Raw genomic sequence first — 25,553 nt, forward strand, 5'->3', positions numbered from 1 at the left:
ATGAGACATTAAACCCTTTCCTTCTTTCATCAGATGATCAGAAGAACCTAATCAGGGGAAATTACTGGCTTTGGGGTTTTGACATTGCTACATGTCAGTATTTTCCTAAATGTCAGTATTTGTTGAAGTTAAGAAAAAATTCTCATCTCGGAAGCTTTCTTTGAATTTTCAAACAAATCCAGTATTCCTCAGACAAATGTAGTCTATTAAAATTCAATTTTTTTTATTTTATGCAATTCAAAAGGAATTTATTATTTGGCTGTATAATTTTGAACTGCCATTTTAATACCATTAGTTCTGTACTCCATGTGTGAATTCTATTTGACAGGAGACTACAGTGAAAGAGGTTATTAAAACAAAACAACAGGAAACAGATGTTTCAAAAAGATTTATGTAGATTAAAGCTCAAATTAAGTTTGAATGATTCAATATCAAAGTTAGGTTCAGGTTTGGATTTCTTTGCTCTTTATAGTGAAAAGGCACCAAATAGTTTTGTTGAAAATCTGGTTGCAATTCAATTAAAGCACTGAAATGTGCTTTAATGCAAATGTTGAAAAATAGAACATTTCAAAGCTATGTCACTTAAAACACTACAAGGTAGATTTCTTGATATGGGTGTGGTTTGTACAAAAAAGGATGGAAAAATGCAGACAAAACTCACCTGAATTGGTGTGGTTTTTGTATACAAGTCCCATGGACACCTCATTATAATAATTATGCACTGTTTACAGTGCAGATTGAACATGAACAAGAACTACACTAGTGACGATGAGAGTGGAACATTCCATGTAGATGAAATTGGAAGTGATGCAAACAACTGAAGAAAAGTAGCAGAATTTGTTTTTTTTTAAACAGATTTTGGAAAGGCTTGGCATTTAAGTGCATTGGCAGCCTTTGCCAAGGTTGAAGGGGGTGAGGTCGAAGAAGTGACAGACAAAATGTGCAGGCATGGGTTTGTACTAACTGACGGTGCAGCTCAATACTCATGGCTGCTGAAGTGGAGGTGATGCTGTAGGAAGTGGTAACGAGGAAGGTGGCAATATTTGCTACCTCTAAGCACCATCCTCACAGATGAGGAGTGTAGCATGCCGTGAAGAAAGTGACACGCAGGCTTGAGGCTGCAGCTGAATGATACAATCTCGGGCTGTGCCAGCCCGATGCTGCATGATAGCTGCAGCTCTGCATCTGGCTCTCTGACGACTAAGGGGGAGAAATTCTGGGCGCTAACGGGGCGCAAATGAATTTTCACCCGAGCGTAATGCTGCGAACGACTCCCGCTAAATTCTGCTGGGGTTTAGCGGCAGCAGCAACCGGTGGTGCCCTGCTCCGCTGTGCCGGCGATAACCACGTCATCAACATGCGCAGCCACCTGTTTTCGCCCCGGAGCGAAAATTCAGGAGCGCCCACTGAAACTACGCCAGCAACAGCTTCAGGGGGTGCATACTGGGCTGTAAGCTGCTGGTGGGGTGAAATTTAAAGCAGAGGCTTAAAAAAAAAGTAACAACGACTTACCGATTGCGGCCTGCTTCATGTTGGATCGCGGGGTTGGTGGCATGATTTTGCAGCCCGGCACTCCACTTGCATGCTGGGCTGATGCCATAGCACCCCGCTCCCCGGTGGGCCAGAGTCGGCCACTTGGCCCCCACCTTTAATGAAAGGGAAGGCTCTTTCTACGTGGCAGCACTGTGCGTCCCACCGCGTAGCACTGTGCCCCTCTGGGGTTCCTTCTGCCTTGCTCATGCCCCACAGAGCAAGTGGAGTGCCTTATTTTGTGCTTCACTTGCTCTCGGGGGCGGTAACCCGAATTAAGGTCACAGGGCGGGACATCGGCGCCTGGCGCAGGAAATCCCGCTCTGCGGCTGTTACCGCCCCCAAATGAGACACTACGTAATATCCCCCCCTTAAGATTCTGAGGATAGTACTTCAAGGCTGTTGCCCGATAGGTGCAACAATGCCTGTACATATGGTTGGTGACATCTAGCTGAGTATGACTAATCAGGTTATGGTGCCCAGTGCTCAGCCTGGCATGCCTCTTTTTATGGTGCAGCACTGAAAGCATAACATACTGACACAGAAGTGCTTCTGAAAAAAATCATCTAGTATTATAGTCAATCAGGCATTCATATATCCGATTTGTGCCATCCCATCTGTTGTCCCAGCTTCCTGTGGGAGTAGGAGGCTCTGCATGCCAAAGCAAGATATGTGTGCCTCTGTCTGTAGATGTGGGTATGCAAGTATTGATGGTTAGGCAAAGAACAGCCTGTGGTATTGCCTTACCTGACTGGGGCATTCTCTATTGCACCTCCTTCAACAGCTAGTATAGTTACAGGAACACTCCCATTGGGGAACTCATTGTGCCCACTATCAGCTAGTTGCAGAAAGAAGGTAGCCTTACGGCAAATGCTGCAAATCCAGATGAAAAGTAGAAAATAAAAACAGAAAACTGGTGCTGAAATAACCTTTTTAGTCGCAGTTTCCCTGTTCACTCTTTAAATAGACTTCTGCAATCTCCTCATCACTTAGAATCATAGAATCATAGTGTCATGTATGTATGCTTGGGGTTACTAGCCACCAGGTGGTGCCACTGTCGGAGGTCATTGGGCTGTACGCACGTGTGTGCGGCCCAGGTATAAAAGGCAAGCCATCTTGTAATTTAATCACTTTGGGCCCTAATAAAGCAGAGCCAGGTTTGTACCTGTGTTAGTTTACAGTATTCAGTCGATCGAGTTATTACATACATAATATTTGGCGACGAGGTAACTTATGAACCTTCGCATGCAAAAATGAGCACAATTGGAATTCTGGAGAGATTCGTGGAGGGAGGCGACTGGGCAGATTTTGTAGCTCGCCTGGACCAACAAAATGGAGGAACCCACTGTGCAGTTAGGCGCAGGGCGGTCTTCCTCACGGCTTGCGGTCCGAAAATCTATGGACTCAAAGAATTTTCTCTCACCTGCAAGTCCAACGGACAAGGATTATGAGGAATTGTGTGCTCTGGTAGGTGACCATCTCAAACTAGAAGAAGGCATCATCATCTCACGATATCAATTCCACAAGCATGTTCGTTCTGAGGGCCAGGATGTGTCGGAATTCGTTGCCGACCGAAGACATCTAGCTGGACCATGTAAGTTCAAAAATGCATTGGGAGAAAGGCTGTGGGACTTCTTTATAATCGGCATCAACCACGAGGTGATCCTGCATGAGCGACTGGCGGTGGAGGCGGTGGATTTGAGCAAGGCCATCACGATTGCCCAGGCATGCATGATGACGGACAAAAACTTAAAGTGGATATCATCGAAAAATTGGAACTTGGCAAGTACTGTAAACAAGATTGTATCATCGTTTGGCAGAACCTACTCGACTGCGTATGCGAAACCTGTGGCTGCCCAAAGTCCACCAATGGGAATGAATCTGATTTCACCATGTTGGCATTGTGGGGACAATCATCAGCCTCATCAGTGTCAGTTTAAACAGTACATTTGTAAAGGCTGTTCGAGACTGGGGCATCTCCGGCGCATGTGTCTGCAACTGAGCAAGCATGCTGCGACACACCACGTGGAGGATGATGACCAGTATAGCACGGATCCAGATATGCAATCTGCGATACCAGAGGAGGAAGTGTATGGACTATAGTCGTTCCTAACAAAGAGCCAACCAATAATGATTAATGTGAAACTCAACGGTGTGCCGGTACCGATAGAATTGGTCACGGGTGCGAGTCAATCAATAATGAGCCAGAGGATATTCGATAAGCTGTGGGATACTAAGGCTGTGAGGCCTAAGCTGAGTCCAGTCTATGCCAAGTTGCGTACACTAAAGAACTCATCACGGTGATTGGCAGTGCAGTAGTCAAGGTGACGTATGATGGTGCGGTTCATGATTTACCATTATGGATTGTTCCAGGCAACGGTCAAATGCTGTTTGGCAGGAATTGGCTCGAAAAAATCAAATGGAATTGGAATGATATCAAAGCATTGTCGTCGGAGGATGATACTCCATGTGCTCAAGTGCTGAGCAAGTTCCCCTCGCTGTTTGAACCAGGCATCGGCAATTTCAAGGAGCCAAGGTGCAGATCCATGTGGATTCAGATGCAAGACCTGTCCATCATAAAGCTTGGGTGGTTCCGTACATGATGAGGGAGAAGTTCAAAATCGAACTGGACAGATTCCAGCGTGAAGGGGTCATATCACAGGTCGAATTTAATGAATGGGCCAGCCCCATTGTTCCTGTGTTGAAGAGTAATGGCACTGTCAGGATTTGTGGAGACTACAAGTTTACGATCAACCGAGTTTCGAAACAGGATCAATACCCATTACCGAAGGCTGATGATCTGTTTGCAACGCTAGCCGGGGGGATGTCGTTCACTAAGCTGGATCTGACGTCGGCCTACATGGCACAGGAGCTGGTCGAGACATTGACGAAACTTACGTGCATCAACACTCATAAAGGACTGTTTATCTTTCGGAATTCGCTCGGCTGCAGCCATATTTCAGAAGAACATGGAGAGTCTACTGAAGTCCCATCCTAGAACCATCGTGTTCCAAGATGACATCCTGGTCACAGGTTGTAACACTGCCGAACATCTGAACAAGAAGTTCTACGTCGTCTGGACAAAATGGGACTCAGACTGAAACGTTCAAAGTGCGTCTTCATGGCACCTGAAGTCGAATTCCTGGGGAGGAAAATTGCTGCTGACGGCATCAGGCCTACGGACTCGAAACCAAGGCCATCAAAAATGCACCCAAGCCTCAGAATGTGACAGAGCTGCATTCATTCTCTGGTCTACTCAACTACTTTGGTAATTTCCTACCTAGATTGAGCACTTTATTAGAGCCACTGCACATGCTGCTAAGAAAAGGCGACAGCTAGGTTTGGGGTGCGTCTCAAGATAGAGCTTTTGAGAAAGCTACTAATCTGCTTTGTTCTAACAAGCTGCTGGTACATTATGATCTGTGTAAGCGGCTAATATTAGCCTGTGATGCTTCATCATATGGAGTTGGTTGCGTGCTCCAACAAGCTAATGAGTCGGCTAAATTAAAACCTGTTGCGTATGCTTCTAAAAGTTTGACAAAGGTGGAAAGAGCCTATAGCATGGTAGAAAAAGAAGCATTAGCCTGTGTGTATGGGGTTAAAAAGATGCATCAGTACCTGTTTGGTCTTTGGTTTGAACTGGAAACAGATCACAAGCCACTCATTTCATTGTTTTCAGAAAACAAAGGTATAAATACCAATGCATCGTCCCGCACCCAGAGGTGGGCGCTGACATTATCTGCCTATGATTATGTCATTCGCCATAGACCTTGCACTGAGAATTGTACCGATGCACTGAGCCGTCTGCCAGTGCCCATACCGGAGGTGGAGATGCCACAACCTGCAGACCTACTGTTAGTCATGGATGCTTTTGAAAGTGAAGGAACCCCTGTCACGGCTCAACAATTAAGACCTGGACCAGCCAGGACCCTATATTATCGGTTGTGAAATGTTTTGTCCTTAGTAGTGATTGGTCTGCCATACCCAAGCAAATGGGTGATGAGATCAAACTTCACAACCGTCGCAAAGACAAACTATTCATTCAGCCAGATTGTTTACCATGGGGTAATTGTATTGTTATGCCTAAGAAAAGCAGAGAGAAATTTGTACATGATCTACATTGCACTCATCTCGGTATTGTCATGATGAAAGCCATTGCCTGGTCTCATTTATGGTGGCCTGGAATTGCCTCTGATCTAGAATCATGTGTGCATCAGTGCAACACTTACATGCAGCTAAGTAAAGCACCAGCGGAATCGCCGCTGAGTCTGTGGTCATGACCATCTAAACCATGGTCCAGGATGCACATCGACTTTTCAGGTCCCTTCCTCGGAAAGATGTTTTTAGTTGTGGTGGATGCATATTCCAAATGGATAGAGTGTATAATCATGTCATCCAGTACATCCACAGCTACTATTGAGAGCCTTCGTGTAATGTTTTCCACTCATGGGCTGCCCGATATTGTTGTAAGCGGCGACTTGTTTCACTAGTCTGGAGTTTCAAGAGTTCATGAAACTCAATGGTTTCAAACATATGAGGTCAGCACCATTCAAACCCAAATCTAATGGTCAAGTCTGCTGTCCAAACCATCAAGCAGAGTATGAAACGTGTAACTCAAGGTTCACTGCAGACTCGCTTGTTATGCATATTGCTTAGTTACAGGACAAGACTGCATACACTTACCGGGGTCCCCCTGCTGAACTATTGATGAAGAGAAGTCTCAAGACCAAGCTCTCTCTTGTCCAACCTGACTTGAATGATTATGTTGAATATGGATGTCAAAGTCAGCAGTAGTATCATGATCGCGCTGCTGTGTCACGCGACATTTCTGTTAACGATCCTGTGTATGTACTAAATTATGATCAAGGTCCCAAATGGATTACCGGTACTGTTACGGCCAAGGAGGGTAACAGAGTGTTTATCGTCAAGCTCAAAAATGGGCAAACATGCAGAAAACATGTTGAGAGATAAAGCTGCGACACACGGATGAACCGGAACAGCCTGTGGAAGACACAATCAGTGACCAACCAACCTACCCTCAGTCATCAGAGGATTTCGCTGTCATCAATGAATCTGGACTTTCAATCCCTGACATGGTCATTGCCACTCCCATCAGATCGGCTACCCAGCCCCCAGTCACAACAGACTCAAGGCTGGAGTTGAACTGGGACGATTAACTCGGGAGTGGAAAGCCCCGGATCATCTCAATTTGTAAAAAGACTGTTACTAATATCTTGAAGGGGGATATTGTCATGTATGTATGCTTGGGGTTACTAGCCACCAGGTGGTGCCACTGTCGGAGGTCATTGGGCTGTACGCATGTGTGTGCGGCCCAAATATAAAAGGCAAGCCATCATGTAATAAAATCACTTTGGGCCCTAATAAAGCAGAGCCAGGTTTGTACCTGTGTTAGTTTATAGTATTCAGTCTATCGAGTTATTACACACATAACACATTGAAATTTACAGCACAGAAGGAGGCCATTTCGGCACTTCATGTCCGCACCGACTGACCAAGAGATATCCAGCCTAATCCCATTTTCCAGCTCTTGGTGTGTAGTCCTGTAGGTTACGGCAGTTTAAGTGCACATCCAAGTATCTTTTAAATATGATGAGGTTTCTGCCTCTCCTACTCTTTCAAGCAATGAGTTCCATATCCCCACCACCCTCTGGGTGAAGAAATTTCCCTTCATATCTCCTCAAAATCTCCCCCAATTACTTTAAATCTATGCCCACTGGTTGTTGACCCTTCTGCCAAGGGAAACAGGTCCTTCCTATTCATCTATCCAGGCCCCTCAAGCACCTAGCAATCTTGGACACCCATATACTATAAGTAAGAAGATGAGATAATGCAAATGATGTAGAAATTACAAAAAAATAACATGCATGATGTTTCCACCTAATTTGCATACAAGTGCACAAAAATGGGCAGGTGCTTCCAAAACTCAGTGAATATGATGGTGAAAAATTAGGAAGGTGTAATATTGAGCAGAGATCTGGCATAATGGACCTTAGCCCCACTTCGCAATTGGGTTTTCCCAGTTTGCGTGCTCAAATCTGATTAGCCCAATCAGAAAATCCACACTTACACACGTTCGATCTATAAGGTACGTTGCTATACCCATGTACGGTAACACTAACCTTAGCCAGGAGCGGCATAGATAAACTCTCTGAGGCCATGACATGAACGCTTTCTTTGGTTCAACAACAATTATTATTGTATCATGCAATTTGTTGCATTGAAATTAATGGTGTACATATAAATTGACAGTGGAGAATGCCAATTACTCTTGTCATGTATGTAACCTTCATGTAATAACATTGCAATACTGTATATACTTGAGAAATGCACACATTGACCACAGGGGGTGAACTTGTGGGAGACACTCCTCACCTGATCATCCAGGTATATAAAGGGAGGTCCCACGCAAGGTCATCACTTCTTGATCCTGTGAATAAAGGTGCAGATCACAGAGTGACCTTGTCCATAGAATATACCTCATGTGGATTTGTGGTATTGTGTAAGGACTTTACAGTGGTGATGAGAAACGGGAATCAACGACCCACGAGAATGGCCACCGGTAGCACAGAGGAACGGTACTGTGTTGGTGAGGACTGGTACGATTTCATTGAGAGGCTTCAGCAGAGCTTTGTCACGAAGGACTGGCTGGGAGATACAGCGGCCGACAAACGAAGGGCTCATTTACTGACCAGCTGTGGATCTAAGACTTATGCGCTCATGAAAGACCTGCTAGTACCCGAGAAGCCGGCGGACAAAACCTTTGAAGAGCTCAGCAAGCTAATCAGTGAGCACCTCAAACCGGCGAGCAGCATACAAATGGCCCGACACAGATTTTATACCCACCGACGTCGGGAAGGACAAAGCATACCGGACTTCATTACGGACCTCCGCCGCTTGGTCAGCCTCTGTAAGTTCAGAGACGCCTGCAGAGGGGAGATGCTAAGGGATTTCTTTACTGAGGGCATCGGCCATGGCGGGATTTTCAGAAAGTTAATCGAGACCAAGGACTTGACCTTGGAAGCGGCGGCATTGCTGGCTCAGACTTTTATGGCGGGGGAGGAGCAAATCAAGATAATATACGCGCGCAACCCTGACTCCAACGTGGCAATGGATCAAGGGATCAATATCATAAACGCGACTCAGAGTCCAGCAGGCAGGCAAGGGCAGTTCAACACAGCCCAGGCAGCAATAGACCCCAGAACAGGTTTTCAACACAGACAATGGCAGGCCGAATGGACATTTATGCCATCCCAGTGGACAATGCGTTCTGGGATGGGGCCATTGACACTCACTAACAGGGTGCTCAAGAGCAGTCAAAGGGACAATCAGCGAGGAATGCCTTGTAACAGCTCTTTTGTTCCCAACAATGGGAATCTCAGTTCATGCTGGAGGTGTGGGGGCAGAAATGCTGCTAGGACTTGCAGGTTTGAACAGTTCGCCTGCAGAAATTGTAACCTCACTGGCCATTTAGCCAGAATGTGCAGGAAGCCTTTGACCAGGCTAATTCACGAGGCGGATGGACCAGAAGAGGGGTCTGCGAGGCAGGATGACGTGTGGGGCAAATCAATGGACGCTGAAGTTCAGCGGGTTCATGTGGCAAACATTTACAGCTCATATACCAAAACGCCACCTATGATGATGAAGGTCCTATTAAAAGAAATGTATCCTGACTGGGGATTGGGCGCCCGCACACGGAGCATGCCCTGAGGAGGTCAGACTGTCTCCATCCAAGCCGACTGCCTACTATGGGGCAGCCGTGTAGTCATGCCCCAGAGGGGCAGGGAAGCTTTCATCATGGAACTCCACAGCGAGCACCCAGGCATCGTGCTGATGAAGACCATTTCCCGGTCACACGTTTGGTGGCCGGGAATTGATTCAGACCTGGAACATTGTGTTCGCAGGTGCACGACGTGTGCTCAGCTGGGAAATGCCCCCATGGAGGCCCTGCTCAGCCCGTGGCCCTGGCCCCACCAGGCCATGGTCACGCATTCATGTAGACTACGCGGGTCCATTCATGGGGAAAATGTTTCTCATCGTGGTTGATGCGTACTCGAAATGGATCGAGTGCATCATTTTGAATTCGTGCACGACATCCACCACTGTGGAGAGTCTACGTGCGGTCTTTGTGACCCACGGTTTGCCGGACATCCTTGTTAGCGATAACGGTCCATGTTTCATTAGTTACGAATTCTGGGAGTTCATATCGGGTAATGCCATCAACCATGTCAGGACAGCACCGTTCAAGCCGGCCTCCAATGGCCAGGAGGAACGTGCAGTCCAAATCATAAAACAAGGCATGCTCAGGATTCAAGGTCCCTCCCTTCAAAGCCGCCTATCACGCCTCCTGCTGGCCTATAGGTCCCGACTGCACTCGCTCACGGGGGTCCCGCCCGCGGAGCTTCTTATGAAACGTACACTCAAAACTCGGCTGTCCCTCATTCATCCTGTCTTGTCCGACATTGTTGAAGGCGAGCGCCGGTCCCAAAATGAGTACCATGACCGTAATTCAAGGGGGAGATGTATAGAAATTGGTGACCCTGTATTTGTTCTCAATCACGCTTTGGGGCCCAAATGGCTTGAAGATACTATAATAGACAAAAAGGGGAATAGGGTCATCGTGGTTAAACTTAACAATGGGCAGATATGCCGCAAGCATCTGGACCAAGTAAAAAAAAGGTTCAGCATAGACTCTGAGGAAGATCATGAGATGGTATTCACACCACTGCCAGTGAATGAGCAACAAGAACATTCAGCAGCATGCACAGTCCCTGCGGTCAGCCCGGACAGGCCGGAATCACCACAGGGGACAGACATGCAGGCCAAAACTCCACAGCCAGAGCCCCAACTGTGGCGCTCCAGGAGGGAGCGTAGAACACCCGAAAGACTTAACCTGTGATCCCAATAAGGCTTTGGGGGGAGGTGATGTCATGTATGTAACCTTCATGTAACAACACTGCAATACTGTATGTACTTGAGAAATGCACACATTGATCACAGGGGGTGAACTTGTGGGAGACATTCCTCACCTGGTCAGCCTGCATGTCTGTCCCCTGTGGTGATTCCGGCCTGTCCGGGCTGACCGCAGGGACTGTGCATGCTGCTGAATGTTCTTGTTGCTCATTCACTGGCGGTGGTGTGAATACCATCACTTCTTGGTCCTGTGAATAAAGGTGCAGGTCACAGAGTGACCTTGTCCATAGAATGTGCCTCGTGTGGATTGTGTAAGGACTTTATAACTCTGGGGTACCCTACATTGAAAATCTAGGGCTATTTAGTCAATCTGTTTTTTATTCAAATATCTCCTCTTTTTATAGTAGAACATACTCTTCCTGCCTGCCATTTATCTTCAAGTCTAAGGCTGCTTTTGGTGAAGAGAATGGTCCAAAGTGACTCCATTGCAAATAGCAGTTGGTGCATCTTTTAAATGGCCTGAAAGGTTGTTCCATGGCCTGCTTAACTGAGAAACCGCACTAAAGACTGGGGTATCTGCATACTCAACCAGTGGCATGGTTTCACTGGATTAGGATACTCTGGAGTCGCTCTCAGATCAGGTGGACACATCAGCCCCTTTCCCCAAATCTGTGATTTTTTCCCCACAATTGACACCACTGCAGCAATTTTGCAGGGTGCATGCCCCATACTCAAAAGGTTCATGTCAGCTATAAATTTGTATTTTTAAAAAGAAAATATAATCGAAATTTCAGATAAGATTAATGTTTTCTTCTGAACGAAACGTGCTCACTTTATACTTTCCTTCCCCTTTTTAGCTCTATAATTACATTTTTGTAGAGTATTTTATGGTACTGCTTTATTTACATTCTGACAAGGGTATTGTATTTAATGTGTGGGAATCATCGTAAATGTTGTCATCAGAATTTTATAAAAAAAGACTTTGAACATTTCTTTAATTTCACTAAATTACTGAACAGATCTTTCATCTGTTCGAGAATCCCTATTCCGCTTGCAAAATTGTGTCCATTTTTTTTCTGGTTCTTTTAGTTTATTCCAGGGACACCATGAATTGGAGATATTTTCTCATTAGTGTAGAATATAGTTCTACATTTTTTTAAATCTATCACTGAAAAATCATTGTTGTTGCAGTTTGTAAGGTTAAATAAAGTTTAATGGGAAAATCTCAGAAGTGTTACGCCTGTACTCCCCCTCCCCCACGCCTATCACTCCCTCGCCCACCTCACCAACCTGCAGTGAATGTGGACATTATGTATAGGGTTAGATGAAGTAGGGTAGGAGGAGGCTCATGTGAAGCACAGACCCGTTGGGCTGAATGGCCTGTTTCTGTGCTGTAAATTTTATGTCATTCTATGTATGGAATGATGAATCATGAAGACACAACATTGGTTAGGAGCGCTTTCACAAACCTCAATGTTAAGTATTTATATTATATTGAATTCTTTAACAAAATCAGTTGAAGAATATGTTTGTTTTCCTCGACATTGCCTCCATTTGAAATGAGAAGCTGTGCATGGAACACCTTTGATCAGCGTAGAAAAGAAAGAAAGATTTGCATTTATACAGCGCCATTCACGACCACCGCACTTTACAGCCAATGAAGTACTATTGAAGTGTAATCACTGTTGTAACGTAGGAAACATGGTGCAACATGATGAAAATTGGATTTTTGCTTATTTTTGTGAATCCACAGATCTGTGGATCAGGTGAGGTTTAAATGCATATTTTAGTTGCCAAGATAGGCACTTTGATTGTTGGGAGATGGAATGGTCCTTACTAAAAACTACTGCCCCATTTAAAACATTGTAGTCATACAAATACACATAAATGTAATCTCCACTGCCAGCCAGTTGCAATGTTTCAGCAATAATATGACTCATCAGAATCTCAGTCATATTTATTGTTGTTCTTGTTTAATCTTGGATTAAGCCTGCTTTTCATGTTGAGACTTAATGAGATTTCTGAAATTACATCAACTAAACTACTTACCATTTCTAATTGATCTTTCTGTAACAACAAAACGTCACGTTACACTGTTAAATTCTGGAACTATCTGGAATTATCATCCGAGATAACAGCTTAGTTCCTCAAAAGACAATTGTCTAAGCATGTAGTGTGAGAGCGGTATAGCCCTACAACCTTCATTCTAATCACATTATTTAAAATAAAGAGCTGATGAGAAACAAGGATGCACAACTGAGTTGAGAGCTGATACATATTACTATTATATTTATGGATTGATTAACCCTTTATAGATTTGCACTGCAATATTTTGTGTTTTCACACAAATATTTAGAGTAGATTGCGATGGGACTTCCAGCCACTGTAGTGAAGAATATAGTGGAAGAATGATTACCTTGGGGAAGAGAATTCTGGGCTATTTCCCACCATTTCAAATAATGCAAAAGCTTCTTCATTGTCATCTTCAAAAAAGTAAGCATTTTAAGCACTTGTCCCCATTACTGACAGAGGTCAAACAGTGTTAACTTTTCTTTCTTTACCAACGTAATGTAGTGTTTATAGAAACAAATCTGCGTTAACAATGGTGCTGTCAGAAAACAGCATCTGTAAAAAAGAAGATTGAGGAATTTGTGTATTTGTAATTTAATCACCACTCTGCCTGAGTTTAAATGATCTATGCTTTTCCATCATTTGAAGTGAAGAAAGCATAATCTTCTCGCACAAATGTTCAACAAAGTACACACCATTTCATGATGTTGTCTGATGCCATGAATATGTGACATTGCACAAAATGCAAAGGCTATTTGTTTTCATTACTAAAAATATGAGCTAGAGTCCATAAACCCCCTCGGTTCTGAATCCTATAGTCTCAGTGCAAAACCTATCTGGTATTCAGCCAGCATACACATAATCAATCGACCCAAAAATAAAATGTGATCCAAGATTGATGGCCTCACTTCAGGAAAATAAAAGGACACCTTTGTCTGAATTGTTTCTCATCAAGCATGACTCCTGTCAAACAAGCAGGGAAAGCAGTGAAAAGGCATGAAGAAGACTGGCCCGTTTGAGCAGCTTCCCCTCGGAAGGAGAATGTGGGGCGGTGTACAGTCACAATAAGGATTATATTAAATAGAAACAGAGAAATAATATGAAGTGCAAGATGAGTAAAAATAACACATTTTATGCTATTTGTCAGTGCAATGCATGTTGCAGATTGCACATAAATATATGTTAGGAACAGTATGGATGCACACTGAAGAGCACGATAATGGTGTGTTCAAAAATTCCTCCAAAAGAAAGCAGTTTGAAATGCTGCTAATATTACAATTTGGTTTCTGTCCTTATATCTACAATTTTACTGAGCAGTGAAATTTAAATCTACTGTCCCACCAGTCCTTTTCTACGCTGAAACTGAAATCAGTGGCAATCATCCCATAGATGGAATTAAGAAAATTGACATCCTTCAGCAAAATAGCACTTGATTTTGAAGTGAAGCTTGGCCAGACAACATCATTTGTAACATTTTGTAAATGATAGGTTTTCATAATCTCTATTTTTTTTTGCTGTTGCTGGCAGCACAACCAAAATGTGCTGCATCAGCTTGTAATGGGAAAAAAAGAAATACATAGCAACGTAAGAACGTGCAGCACAATTTTATATTTAAAATCTATTCTGATCATCAACCCTTAAAAAATGACTTCACAGCTCCATTTAAATGTAAAAAGGTGCAGAAATTTCAGAACATTAGAAGCAAGTGTCCACACACACAAAAAATGAGGCATGATAAATGAATGTCAGGCCATGGCACTTTTCCTGAAGCAATTAACCCCCTGCCGTTGATTGATATTATTGTCCACCTTTAAGATGGTTTTATTTAGTCATTACATACACTGTTATGTTGATGACACTTTGGATTATTTGGGCTTATAGAGTAATCCTTTCCAATCCTCATCGCCTCAAGTTTCAGACCAAATAACAAGCATTGAACTACCATCCAACACTGAAAACATTTTAAGCATGTCAGTTAGCCAGAAAACCTGTGTTATTTGAGGGGAAAAAATTGGATGTCTTTAGCAAAGCTGATGCAACCTGTTTCAATGTACAATAAACTTCTCACAGCCAGTCTTGTTAGTTAATCATTGGCTGCAATCTTGGAACATGTGCGGACTTAGCCACAGGCACCAGTGCAAATAAACAGTGCGGTCACCAACATTTGGACCAGGATCTTGTGTAAGCATTTTTAAAAAGTCATTTTTCTTAAACTCTTCAGACTTGAGATGGCAGAAGAGACTATCAAACTGTATATATCTACAAAATGAAGTATTGAGTGGCTTTATAAATAGGCTGCATGTAAATGTGATTGAAGTTGGATGGAGAAGAAAAACTCTTTCACGCTGAGCTCCAAAGATCTCTCAAGATTTCTGAAGGATAAAGTTAATGGATAGCCATGAAACAAAATTCTTGGAAAGAAATTCAAACACAATGTAATTTAACCCAATAGAAGAGGGTGATGTGTATATGATGGAAGATAGTGACAATTGAAGAGAATTATAAACTGTGAAATGATTATACCATTACAGAGGTTTTCCTGGTGTCTTATTTTTGAGCTGTACTACTTTTCCTCCATATTTGACATCTTTGTTTGATCATGCATATGCTATTTCAGCCAACTATATAAATTTTTTTTAAAAGGCATTGCCCAGTCAACATCTGTGGAGAGAACAGGAAAGTTAGTGTGGACCCTTTGTTAGAATGTCCTAATGAAAGGTCCACATCTGAAACCTTTGTCTGTTCTCTCAAAATCGGCAAAGGATTTTCATCTGAAAACATTAATGTGCGCCTTACTAAAATCACACAGGGCAATTTCAACCCTATTCTGTTTAAACAAACATTACTCACATCCTTACTTTACAATTTTTCTTTGGTAATGATGACCTTAAATTAAGTTTTGGCTGATTAATCAAATAGAAAACAGATTCTTATCCATGGGTAGAAATGGAAAAGAAAAAGACAAGAGAGGATGGGGATTTTAACATTCAGGCAGTAGACTGGTGGAACGCTTGAGCCGGCTGCTCGATACGTCCATTTTGAGGGTTGAGCTTCATTAACACCAGCAAGCTGCATGGCCCGGACAGGCATCCCGTAGTTGCTTGCCGGTTCTGGACTGATGCACTAGAGGCAGATCTGGCCAGCAGAAAAGGAGGTCCGGGGGGGAAGGTGCGATCATGGAGGATAGGGTGGGGGAGGGAGAGCCCGAGATGGCACTAGCCCACGTTATTCTTGTGGACCCCAGAGGAGCACTTTGGCTCTTACTGTCCCTACAAAAATAATTTGAACACTTGCCCTCACATGGGCCTCCTGCACTTGCCTGCCAGGTTTTATTGAGCGGACTGGCCATGTAGGCCGGTAAAATTGTTTTGCCGTCCTATATCTATCATAGGAGCCCCGTTTGCATGGGCTCATGAAGCGCTAGCTTGACTGAAGTGGGTGCCTTGACCACCCATGTAAACTCGAGAAGTAATATAGCAGCGGGTGTAAAGCGAGTGGGAATGTGCAGTAAGTCCACCGCTGTAATTTTAACTCCACTGCTGGTCCATTTCCACCCTGCCGAGGGAGTTAATATCAGCTCTTCATTGTCCTTGTAATAGCTATGGATTATACTTGCCAAGTATGAGATAGCAACATGGTCTAATCTTGTTAAAAACAGCTTTTCAAGCCAGATTCTTGCTGGGGATCTGCTATGTGTACAGTGTACTCGGGTTTTTCCCCCAATGAGTTTTATCCGGTGCCTTATATTATTCATTTTCAAAAAGTGATAGCTCTTCAGCTAAAACTGAGGTACTAAACAGCTTGCACCCACACGAGGATTAATAGGTTGAAGTGACTGTAAAGTTAATCATGCTACCAAGAAAAATATCCTACCTGAAGCACATTCTTTTTGCTGGATTTGTCTTTTGCCCAATCAATCTGAGCACCACACAGGTCCACGTTTTCTGGCTTACAGCCTGGTTTCTGTACAGAGGCGGAGGGAAAAAAAGATGTCATCTACAAATCTCAAAACTGTGCAGTGAGGCCACATATTGAAAAATGTGAGGATTATTCAAAAGGGAAAAAGAATTGTTTTGACAGGTTATATAGAAATTGGAGTTCAGTATTTAATAGCACACTCCAGTGCCAGTGATTTATAAGATAGGACATTTCACATCAAGAATTTTAATTCTAGACAGTGAAAGCAACATAATTTGTATCTGCCTCATACTGAAAAACAAAATCATTGTTAATAACATCATTTGAACATCATAATTTTAGAAAATCTGCACTTTAAGCATATATGCGTTTTTGGGTGATTTTTGAACTCTTCAAAATCATGGATGTCAATGCTGGGGACTAGAATAGATTATTTGCTGTCGTTACCCAGTACCAACATCAAATACTCTCAAGTCAGTTAAAGCAGGTAGCTGCAGGGTAAAAAGCACTCTCTGCTCTTCCCTGGCACTGTGTCAACTCAAAACATGAAAGAGCACCCTCTACTGCCTCTCTCAGTTGTTTCACTTTCACCACAATTCTTCACTGTGACCTCTCTGAGTGCGGCTGTCAGTTCAGTGATCATGTGTTGGCAGTTTGCTGCCCTGTGTACAGGGTGAGAATAAACCAACCTATTTCACTTAGGGCGCAGACTGCTGAAAGAGAATGGGGATTTTTTTTTTAATGCTATCCTTCTGGAGTGCTAACAAACCCAAGTTCCAGACAGCTGCTGATCCACTATGCCATTCAATCCCCCTTTCCAGGGCCCTATTCGAACCCAATGGCTTTTTCAATATAAAGTAGAGTCAGAGAAATGTACAGAATGGCGGAAAGTTTCCTAGGTCATAGTGTACGCAAGTGTGACAAAAATAATAACGCCATTATCTTTTCGGTGCAGAAATGATACTTAAACGGTTAAAGAAAATTATGAAGCCACTTCATAATTAAAGTGCTTTATAAATAATTTTTCTTTGTTCATAGCCCAAAAACAAACTGGTGGCAGCCAGCCACGGTGCCTGAGGTCTTTGCCAAATGCATCCTGTGTGCTAAGTCCCCAACCAATTTCTGTGGATACTGGACTCAGGAGTTCCAGGAAACCTCACACTGAACATGGAAAGCATGGCTCAATTATCCTCCACCACAGCCTGGATGCACACCATATGAGGACTCTGCTGTAGTGCATTTCAATTTGTGCCATGTGTTTCAAGTTCTCTAGCACCATCGTCTGACCTCCATCATATGTGCAAGTCATTAAAGAGCAAAAATCACTAAACCTGCACCTTTTCTTCAATTGGCCAGTTTTGGGAATTAGTATAATGTTATTGATTGCATCTCACCAGTAGTCTGGTGCAGTCTAGCTCCGCTCATTAAAGTAGGTACAGATACAAACAGGCTTTATTTTTCTCTTTCAAATGTAGAAAGAAAAAGCCAACTCTAGAAAAACTGCTAAAATATACACATTACTTTGGCTCTGGAACCCAGCTCTTTATCACGATTCCAAATTGTTGCAGAAGAACTTCTCCTCCCACATTTGATTAGTTGCTGAGTAGCAGCCATGATACAAATCACTTATCTGTTCCCCACTACCTGAGTGTGAGTCGATCAGATATTTAAAAAGTCCTATTTATCTGGAGCATAAAAGCTGAGTAAAGGTGTAAACATATTTTGCAAAGTTAATCTTTCTGTCAAAGACTTTTTAAAGAATGTTATTGCAGGAGCACCTAGGTCTAAAACTGAATCATGACTGCAATATACTGATACAAAGGTGGTAGACCAACAGCCTATTTGGGAAGGATGGATAGTAAATCACTTTGGGACATCCTGAGGTCACGAATGGCGCTATATAAATGCAAGTTTTTTCTTCTTTCTTTATTGAACATCAGAGTCACAGCCAAGTGGGTAAGTGATTGGCTGGTGATTGGTGAGTAGTTTTTCTTCTTTTTCTTTTCCTTTATCAGTAGGTAATCTTTATCATTGTTGCCAAATTAAGTTAATCCAAGGGTTAAGTCATGGCAGGAGAGCTTGGACACGTGACATGCTCCTCCTGTGCTATGTGGGAACTAAGGGACGCTTCCTGACGACTACATGTGCAGGAAGTATATCCTGCTGCAGCATATGACAGACTGCATTGCGGCACTGGAGTTGTGCATGGATTCACTCTGGAGCATCTGCGATGCTGAGGATGTTGTGAATAACACGTTTAGTGAGTTGGACATACCGCAAGTAAAGGTTACACAGGCAGATAGTGAATGGATGATCAGCAGGAAGAACAGTGGAAAGAAGGTAATGCAGGGGTCCCCTGCGATCATCCATCTCCAAAACAGATACACTGTTTTGGATACTGTTGAGGGAATGATTCATCAGGGGAGTGCAGCAGCAGCCAAGTTCAGGGCACCGTGGGTGGCCCTGCTGCACAGGAGGGCAGGAAAAAGTTATAGTGGTAGGGGATTTGATTGTAAGGGGAATAGATAGACATTTCTGCGGCTGCAATCGAGACTCCAGGATGGTATGTTGCCTCCCTGGTGCAAGGGTCAAGGATGTCTCGGAGCGGCTGCAGGATATTTTGGAGGGGGAGGGTGAACAGCCAGTTGTCGTGGTGCATATAGATGCCAACGATATAGATAAAAAATGGGATGAGATCCACAAGCTGAATTTAGGAAGTTAGGAGTTAAATTAAAAAGTAGGACCTCAAAGGTAGTAATCTCAGGATTGCTACCAATGCCACGTGCTAGTCAGAGTAGGAATTGCAGTACAGCTAAGATGAATATGTGACTTGAGGAGTGGTGCAGAAGGGAGGGATTCAAATTCCTGGGACATTGGAACCGGTTCTGGGGTAGGTGGGACAAGTACAAACTGGACGGCCTGCACCTGGGCAGGACTGGAACCAATGTCCTTGGGGAAGTGTTTGCTAGTGCTGTTGGGGAGGGGTTAAACTAATATGGCAGGGGGATGGGAACCTATGCAGGGAGACAGAGGGAAGCAGAATGGGGGCAGAAGCAAAAGATAGAAAGAAGAAAAGTAAAAGTGGAGGGCAGAGAAACACAAGGCAAAAATCAAAAGGGGTCAGATTGCAGCAAAATTTTAAAGGGGCAAAGTGTGGTAAAAAGACAAGCCTGAAGGCGCTGTGCCTCAATGCGAGGAGTATTCATAATAAGGTGGACAAATTAACTGCGCAGGCAGCAATTAACGAATATGATATAATTGGCATCACGGAGACATGGCTCCAGGGTGACCAAGGCTGGGAACTCAACATCCAGAGGTATTGAACATTCAGGAAGGATAAACAGAAAGGAAAAGGAGGTGGGGTAACGTTGCTGGTAAAAGAGGAAATTAACGCAATAGTAAGGAAGGACATTAGCTTGGATGATGTGGAATCTGTATGGTTGGAGCTGCAGAAAACACCAGTGGGAGTTGTGTACTGACCACCAAACAGTAGTAGTGAGGTTGGGGACAGAATCGAACAAGAAATTAGGGATGCGTGCAATAAAGGTACAGCAGTTATCATGGGCGATTTTAAACTACATATAGATTGGGCTAACCAAACTGGTAGCTATACAGTGGGGAGGATTTTCTGGAGTGGATTGGGGATGGTTTTCTAGACCAATATGTTGAGGAACCAACTTGAGGGCTGGCCATCCTAGACTGGGTGATGTGTAATGAGAAAGGACTAATTAGCAATCTTGTTGTGCGAGGCTCCTTGAGGAAGAGTGACCATAATATGGTAGAATTCTTTAGTAAGATGGAGAGTGACACAATTAATTCAGAGACTAGGGTCCGAAACTTAAGGAAAGGTAACTTCGATGGTATGAGACATGAATTGGCTAAAATAGACTGGCGAATGATACTTAAAGGGTTGACAGTGGATGGGCAATGGCAAACATTTAAAGATCACATGGATGAACTTCAACAATTGTACATCCCTGTCTGGAGCAAAAATAAAACGGGGAAGGTGGCTCAACCATGGCCAACAAGGGAAATTAAGGATAGTGTTAAATCCAAGGAAGAGGTATATAAATTGGCCAGAAAAAGCAGCAAACCTGAAGACTGGGAGAAATTTAGAATTCAGCAGAGGAGGACAAAGGGTTTAATTAAGAGGGGGAAAATAGAGTATGAGAGGAAGCTTGCTGGGAACATAAAAATTGACTTCAAAAGCTTCTATAGACATGTGAAGAGAAAAAGCTTAGTGAAGACAAATGTATGTCCCTTGCAGTCAGAATCAGGTGAATTTATAATGGGGAACAAAGAAATGGCAGACCAGTTGAATAAATACTTTAGTTTTGTCTTCACGAAGGAAGACATACATAACCTTCTGGAAATACTAGGGGACCGAGGGTCTAGTGAGAAGGAAGAACTGAAGGAAATCCTTATTAGTCGGGAAATTGCATTAGGGAAATTGATGGGATTGAAGGCCGATAAATCCCCAGGGCCCGATAGTCTGCATCCCAGAGTACTTAAGGAAGTGGTCCTAGAAATAATGGATGCATTGCTGATCATTTTCCAACAGTCTATCGACTCTGGATCAGTTCCTATGGAGGGTAGCTAATGTAACACCACTTTTTAAAAAAGGAGTGAGTAGAAAACTGGTAATTATAGACCAGTTAGCCTGGCATCAGTAGTGGGGAAAATGTTGGAATCAATTATTAAAGATGAAATAGCAGCGCATTTGGTAAGCAGTGACAGGATCGGTCTAAGTCAGCATGGAATTATGAAAGGGAAATAATGTTTGACAAATCTTCTAGAATTTTTGAGGATGTAACTAGTTGAGTGGACAAGGGAGAACCAGTGGATGTTGTGTATTTGGACTTTCAAAAGGCTTTTGACAAAGTCCCACACAAGAGATTGTTGTGCAAAATTAAAGCACATGGTATTGGGGGTAATGTATTGACGTGGATAGAGAACTGGTTGGCAGACAGGAAGCAGAGAGTCGGGATAAACGGTCCTTCTCAGAATGGCAGGCAGTGACTCGTGGGGTGCTGCAGGACTCAGTGCTGGGACCCCAGCTATTTACAATATACATCAATGATTTAGATGAAGGAATTGAGTGTAATATCTCCAAGTTTGCAGACGACACTAAACTGGGTGGCGGTGTGAGCTGTGAGGAGGATGCTAAGAGGCTGCAGGGTGACTTGGACAGGTTAGGTGAGTGGGCAAATGCATGGCAGATGCAGTATAATGTGGAATACTGTGAGGTTATCCACTTTGGTGCCAAAAACACGAAGGCAGAATATTATCTGAATGGCGACAGATTAGGAAAAGGGGAGGTGCAACGAGACCTGGGTGTCATGGTACATCAGTCATAAAAAGTTGGCATGCAGGCACAGCAGACGGTGAAGAAGGCAAATGGCATGTTGGCCTTCATAGCTAGGGGATTTGAGTATAGGAGCAGGGAGGTCTTACTGCAGTTGTACAGGGCCTTGGTGAGGCCTCATCTGGAATATTGTGTTCGGTTTTGGTCTCCTAATCTGAGGAAGGACGTTCTTGCTATTGAGGGAGTGCAGCGAAGGTTCACCAGACTGATTCCAGGGATGGCGGGACTGACTTATCAAGAAAGACTGGATCAACTGGGCTTGTATTCACTGAAGTTTAGAAGGATGAGAGGGGAATCTCATAGAAACATATAAAATTCTGTCGGAACTGGAAAGGTTAGATGCAGGAAGAATATTCCCGATGTTGGGAAGTACAGAACCAGGGGACACAGTCTAAGGATAAGGGGTAAGCCATTTAGGACTGAGATGAGGAGAAACTTCTTCACTCAGAGAGTTGTTAACCTGTGGAATTCTCTACCGCAGAGAATTGTTGATGCCAGTTCATTGGATATATTCAAGAGGGTTAGATATGGCCCTTACGGCTAAAGGGATCAAGGGGCATGGAGAGAAAGCAGAAAAGTGGCACTGAGGTGAATGTTCAACCATGATCTTTTTGAATGGTGGTGTCGGTTTGAAGGGCTGAATGGCCTACTCCTGCACCTATTTTCTATGTTTCTATGTCAGAAGCTCTTAGGTTCAAATAATGGCAGGTTTCAATCAGCCTTTCATTCTTCTGACATGAATAATCCTGAGCACCAAGTCATGGGGAGAAAACAGAAAACTTTCGATTCAGCAATGGGTTGCCTCATTGTTGCAATACTTCCCAGTTGTTCAGTGATAAATTGACAAACAAAGCCAAAAGGCATTTCATGCCTAATAGAGATTGACCTTCGTGTGTAATCAAACTCACTCATCAACATGAATAGTTCCCTCAAAATAGTACCAAAAGGTGCACAGTGAAGAAACACACTTGTAGTCTAAAATAATTGGCTTGTTTTTGGCTTCACTCCTTAGTGGTGCAATGGTCATAGAGAACACAATACAACAAATGGTCCCCCTAACCCCAGGATGCTGCAAGATGTATGATGTAAACAAGTCCCTGGTAGAAATAGGAATGATATGCCTATTGAAAATGTCCTTCAATCTTTATACCAGACATCCAGTTATGCAAAAATATTTCAAAATGCCAGCTTTGAATGTAGATTCTGGGAATATTGACTGCATAACCGTATATGTGGATGAAAAGCCAATCTTTAAAAACTGGGCTCTTAGCCTACTTAGCCGTCAATCCTAGTTATTGAAAAAAAGTTGAAAGAAGGATTGCAAATATGTCAGCTTACCTTCATATTTTACTTACACCCACATATATGTACACACCTTGGAGTATGCAAAACCTAATGAATATGGTGTCTTGTGTTCATTGCTGGTATTTAGCCTAGTTATCTACTAGTTATTATCTACATTACGTAAATAATTATATTGCCTGTGACTATAATTCATCACAGAAGAAGCTATTATTCTCAAAAGCTCTTCAGATCCATAAACCACAGTTTCTTACATTAGTCATTTGCCTAATTTTGTAGGAAAACAAAACTGCCAGCAAATGCTATTTTTGGAGCTCATAAAACATTGTTATTTGAGTTTTATTAATATATAGATACAGCTGGTCTGCATTTCAAAGTGAACATGCAGAGATCAAAGAAACACAGAGGGCTACTGGAAGGGTCAATTCATTTTACATTAGGCCATAACCAGGGTGCAAGTAAGTCAGAAGCAGCTCCCCTGCCTCTTGTCTGATTGGTCACTATTTTCTGGCAAGATGCTTTTCTTCCACTGACTGTTGGATCTCATGAAGACTTCCTGCCACATAGTCCCATAGCAGCTTCTTATTCGTGCACCAATGCGGGTAAGTCTATCTTGAATTTTATTGCTGCCATTGCGGTGCCATTTCACCTTGTCACCATCCCCCCCAACACCTACCCCACACCCCCCGCCCAAACTTTGGCCACTGCTCCCCATCGCCTTGCTACTGCTTCCTTTCACTTTGCCACTGCACCTACAAAGGTAAAAGTGGATTTGAGGGCTGAGCTTTGAATGTCTACTGTGCTGTTCCTTTGAGGTGGGCTGTTCAAATTGGGTATGTTGGTTTTAGTCTGTGCAAGAATTAGGATTGAGGAGGACTGAGTATTTCATCAATACAATGATAGATTCTACAAGCTCTGCAAACAGTGCAGCTTTCAAAGCACTTTAGAGGTCATTCCCGTTGCATTAGTAGCTACCTCCAGCAAAGAGGATATGTTAGCGGTTATAAGTTGAAAAGTGGAGGGTCAAGTTATTGATGCCAATGTTTATAGACCATCTCAAATTGTATGAATGGAGTAGGCTGCCGCACATAGACACAAAACAATATGAAACAAAGAATGCAGAGAGAACTCTACTGTTGCTGTTGACTCAGCAGCTTAGGTAACCCATTTGAAACAGGAACCATCTTCTGGTGTGGATGTTTTAACAGTTTGTTGTGGACATCCCCAAAATTCCAGGTTTCAAAGAAATGGTGGAAATTTCTGAATTCCCAATTTCATCTATCTTCACAAATTGAACTGGCTGAAAGGAAAATATATGCGTAGATTGAGGCTTAGAATTAGGATGCAGACTGAGGGCTAGGGTTTGGGATGAGCGCCAGGGTTAAGGTTGGGCTTAGAAACATAGAAACATAGAAAATAGGTGCAGGAGTAGGCCATTCGGCCCTTCGAGCCTGCACTGCCATTCAATGAGTTCATGGCTAAACATGCAACTTCAGTACCCCATTCCTGCTTTCTCGCCATACCCCTTGATCCCCCTAGTAGTAAGAACTACATCTAACTTCTTTTTGAATATATTTAGTGAATTGGCCTCAACAACTTTCTGTGGTAGAGAATTCCACAGGTTCACCACTCTCTGGGTGAAGGGATTTCTCCTCATCTCGGTCCTAAATGGCTTACCCCTTATCCTTAGACTGTGACCCCTGGTTCTGGACTTCCCCAACCTCGGGAACATTCTTCCTGCATCTAACCTGTCTAAACCCGTCAGAATTTTAAACGTTTCTATGAGATCCCCTCTCATTCTTCTGAACTCCAGTGAATACAAGCCCAGTTGATCCAGTCTTTCTTGATATGTCAGTCCCGCCATCCCTGGAATCAGTCTGGTGTACCTTTGCTGCACTCCCTCAATAGCAAGAATGTCCTTCTTCAAGTTAGGCTTAATCTTAGGTTTAGAGTGAATGTTTTTCAGAAGTGAATTTGAAAATGGGAGATGTCATTTATCTCACACTACTGTATATAACTGTATCTTACCATGCTATACATGACTGTAACTAGATATGACCTGTAACCACAAGCATACTTTACCACCAGGGGTGCACTTGCAGGAGACACTCCATACCTGTTCCACACAGGTATATAAAGGGAGGTCTCAGGCAAGTGTGGCGAGGTCTCAAGAGCTGTGAAATAAAGGTGCAGGTTCTGAGTGACCTTGAATTCAGCATGTGCCTCGTGTAAGTCTGTACTGCAGGGACAGGACTTTACAGGAGGGTTTGCACAAAAGGCAGATAAATCCCCTGGATCTGATGGCTTGCATCCTAGGGTCTTAAGAGAAGTAACGGCAGGGATAGTGGATGCACTGGTTGTAATTTACCAAAATTCCCTGGATTCTGGGGAGGTCCCTACAGATTGGAAAACTGCAAATGTAATGCCCCTATTTAAA

General features: G+C 43.3%; 1 protein-coding gene across 1 annotated transcript in view; it reads right to left on the bottom strand.

Annotated features, from left to right (window-relative positions):
- Positions 1-25,553, bottom strand: part of arhgap15 (Rho GTPase activating protein 15) — an 833,101-nt gene that overhangs the window by 609,797 nt on the left and 197,751 nt on the right. The window contains exon 7 of the mRNA XM_070873559.1: positions 16,405-16,494. Coding sequence (XP_070729660.1) covers positions 16,405-16,494 — 90 coding nt within the window. The remainder of the gene's footprint in view (positions 1-16,404; positions 16,495-25,553) is intronic.

Source organism: Pristiophorus japonicus, chromosome 3, assembly GCF_044704955.1.
Source record: "Pristiophorus japonicus isolate sPriJap1 chromosome 3, sPriJap1.hap1, whole genome shotgun sequence".
Classification (NCBI taxonomy): domain Eukaryota; kingdom Metazoa; phylum Chordata; class Chondrichthyes; family Pristiophoridae; genus Pristiophorus; species Pristiophorus japonicus.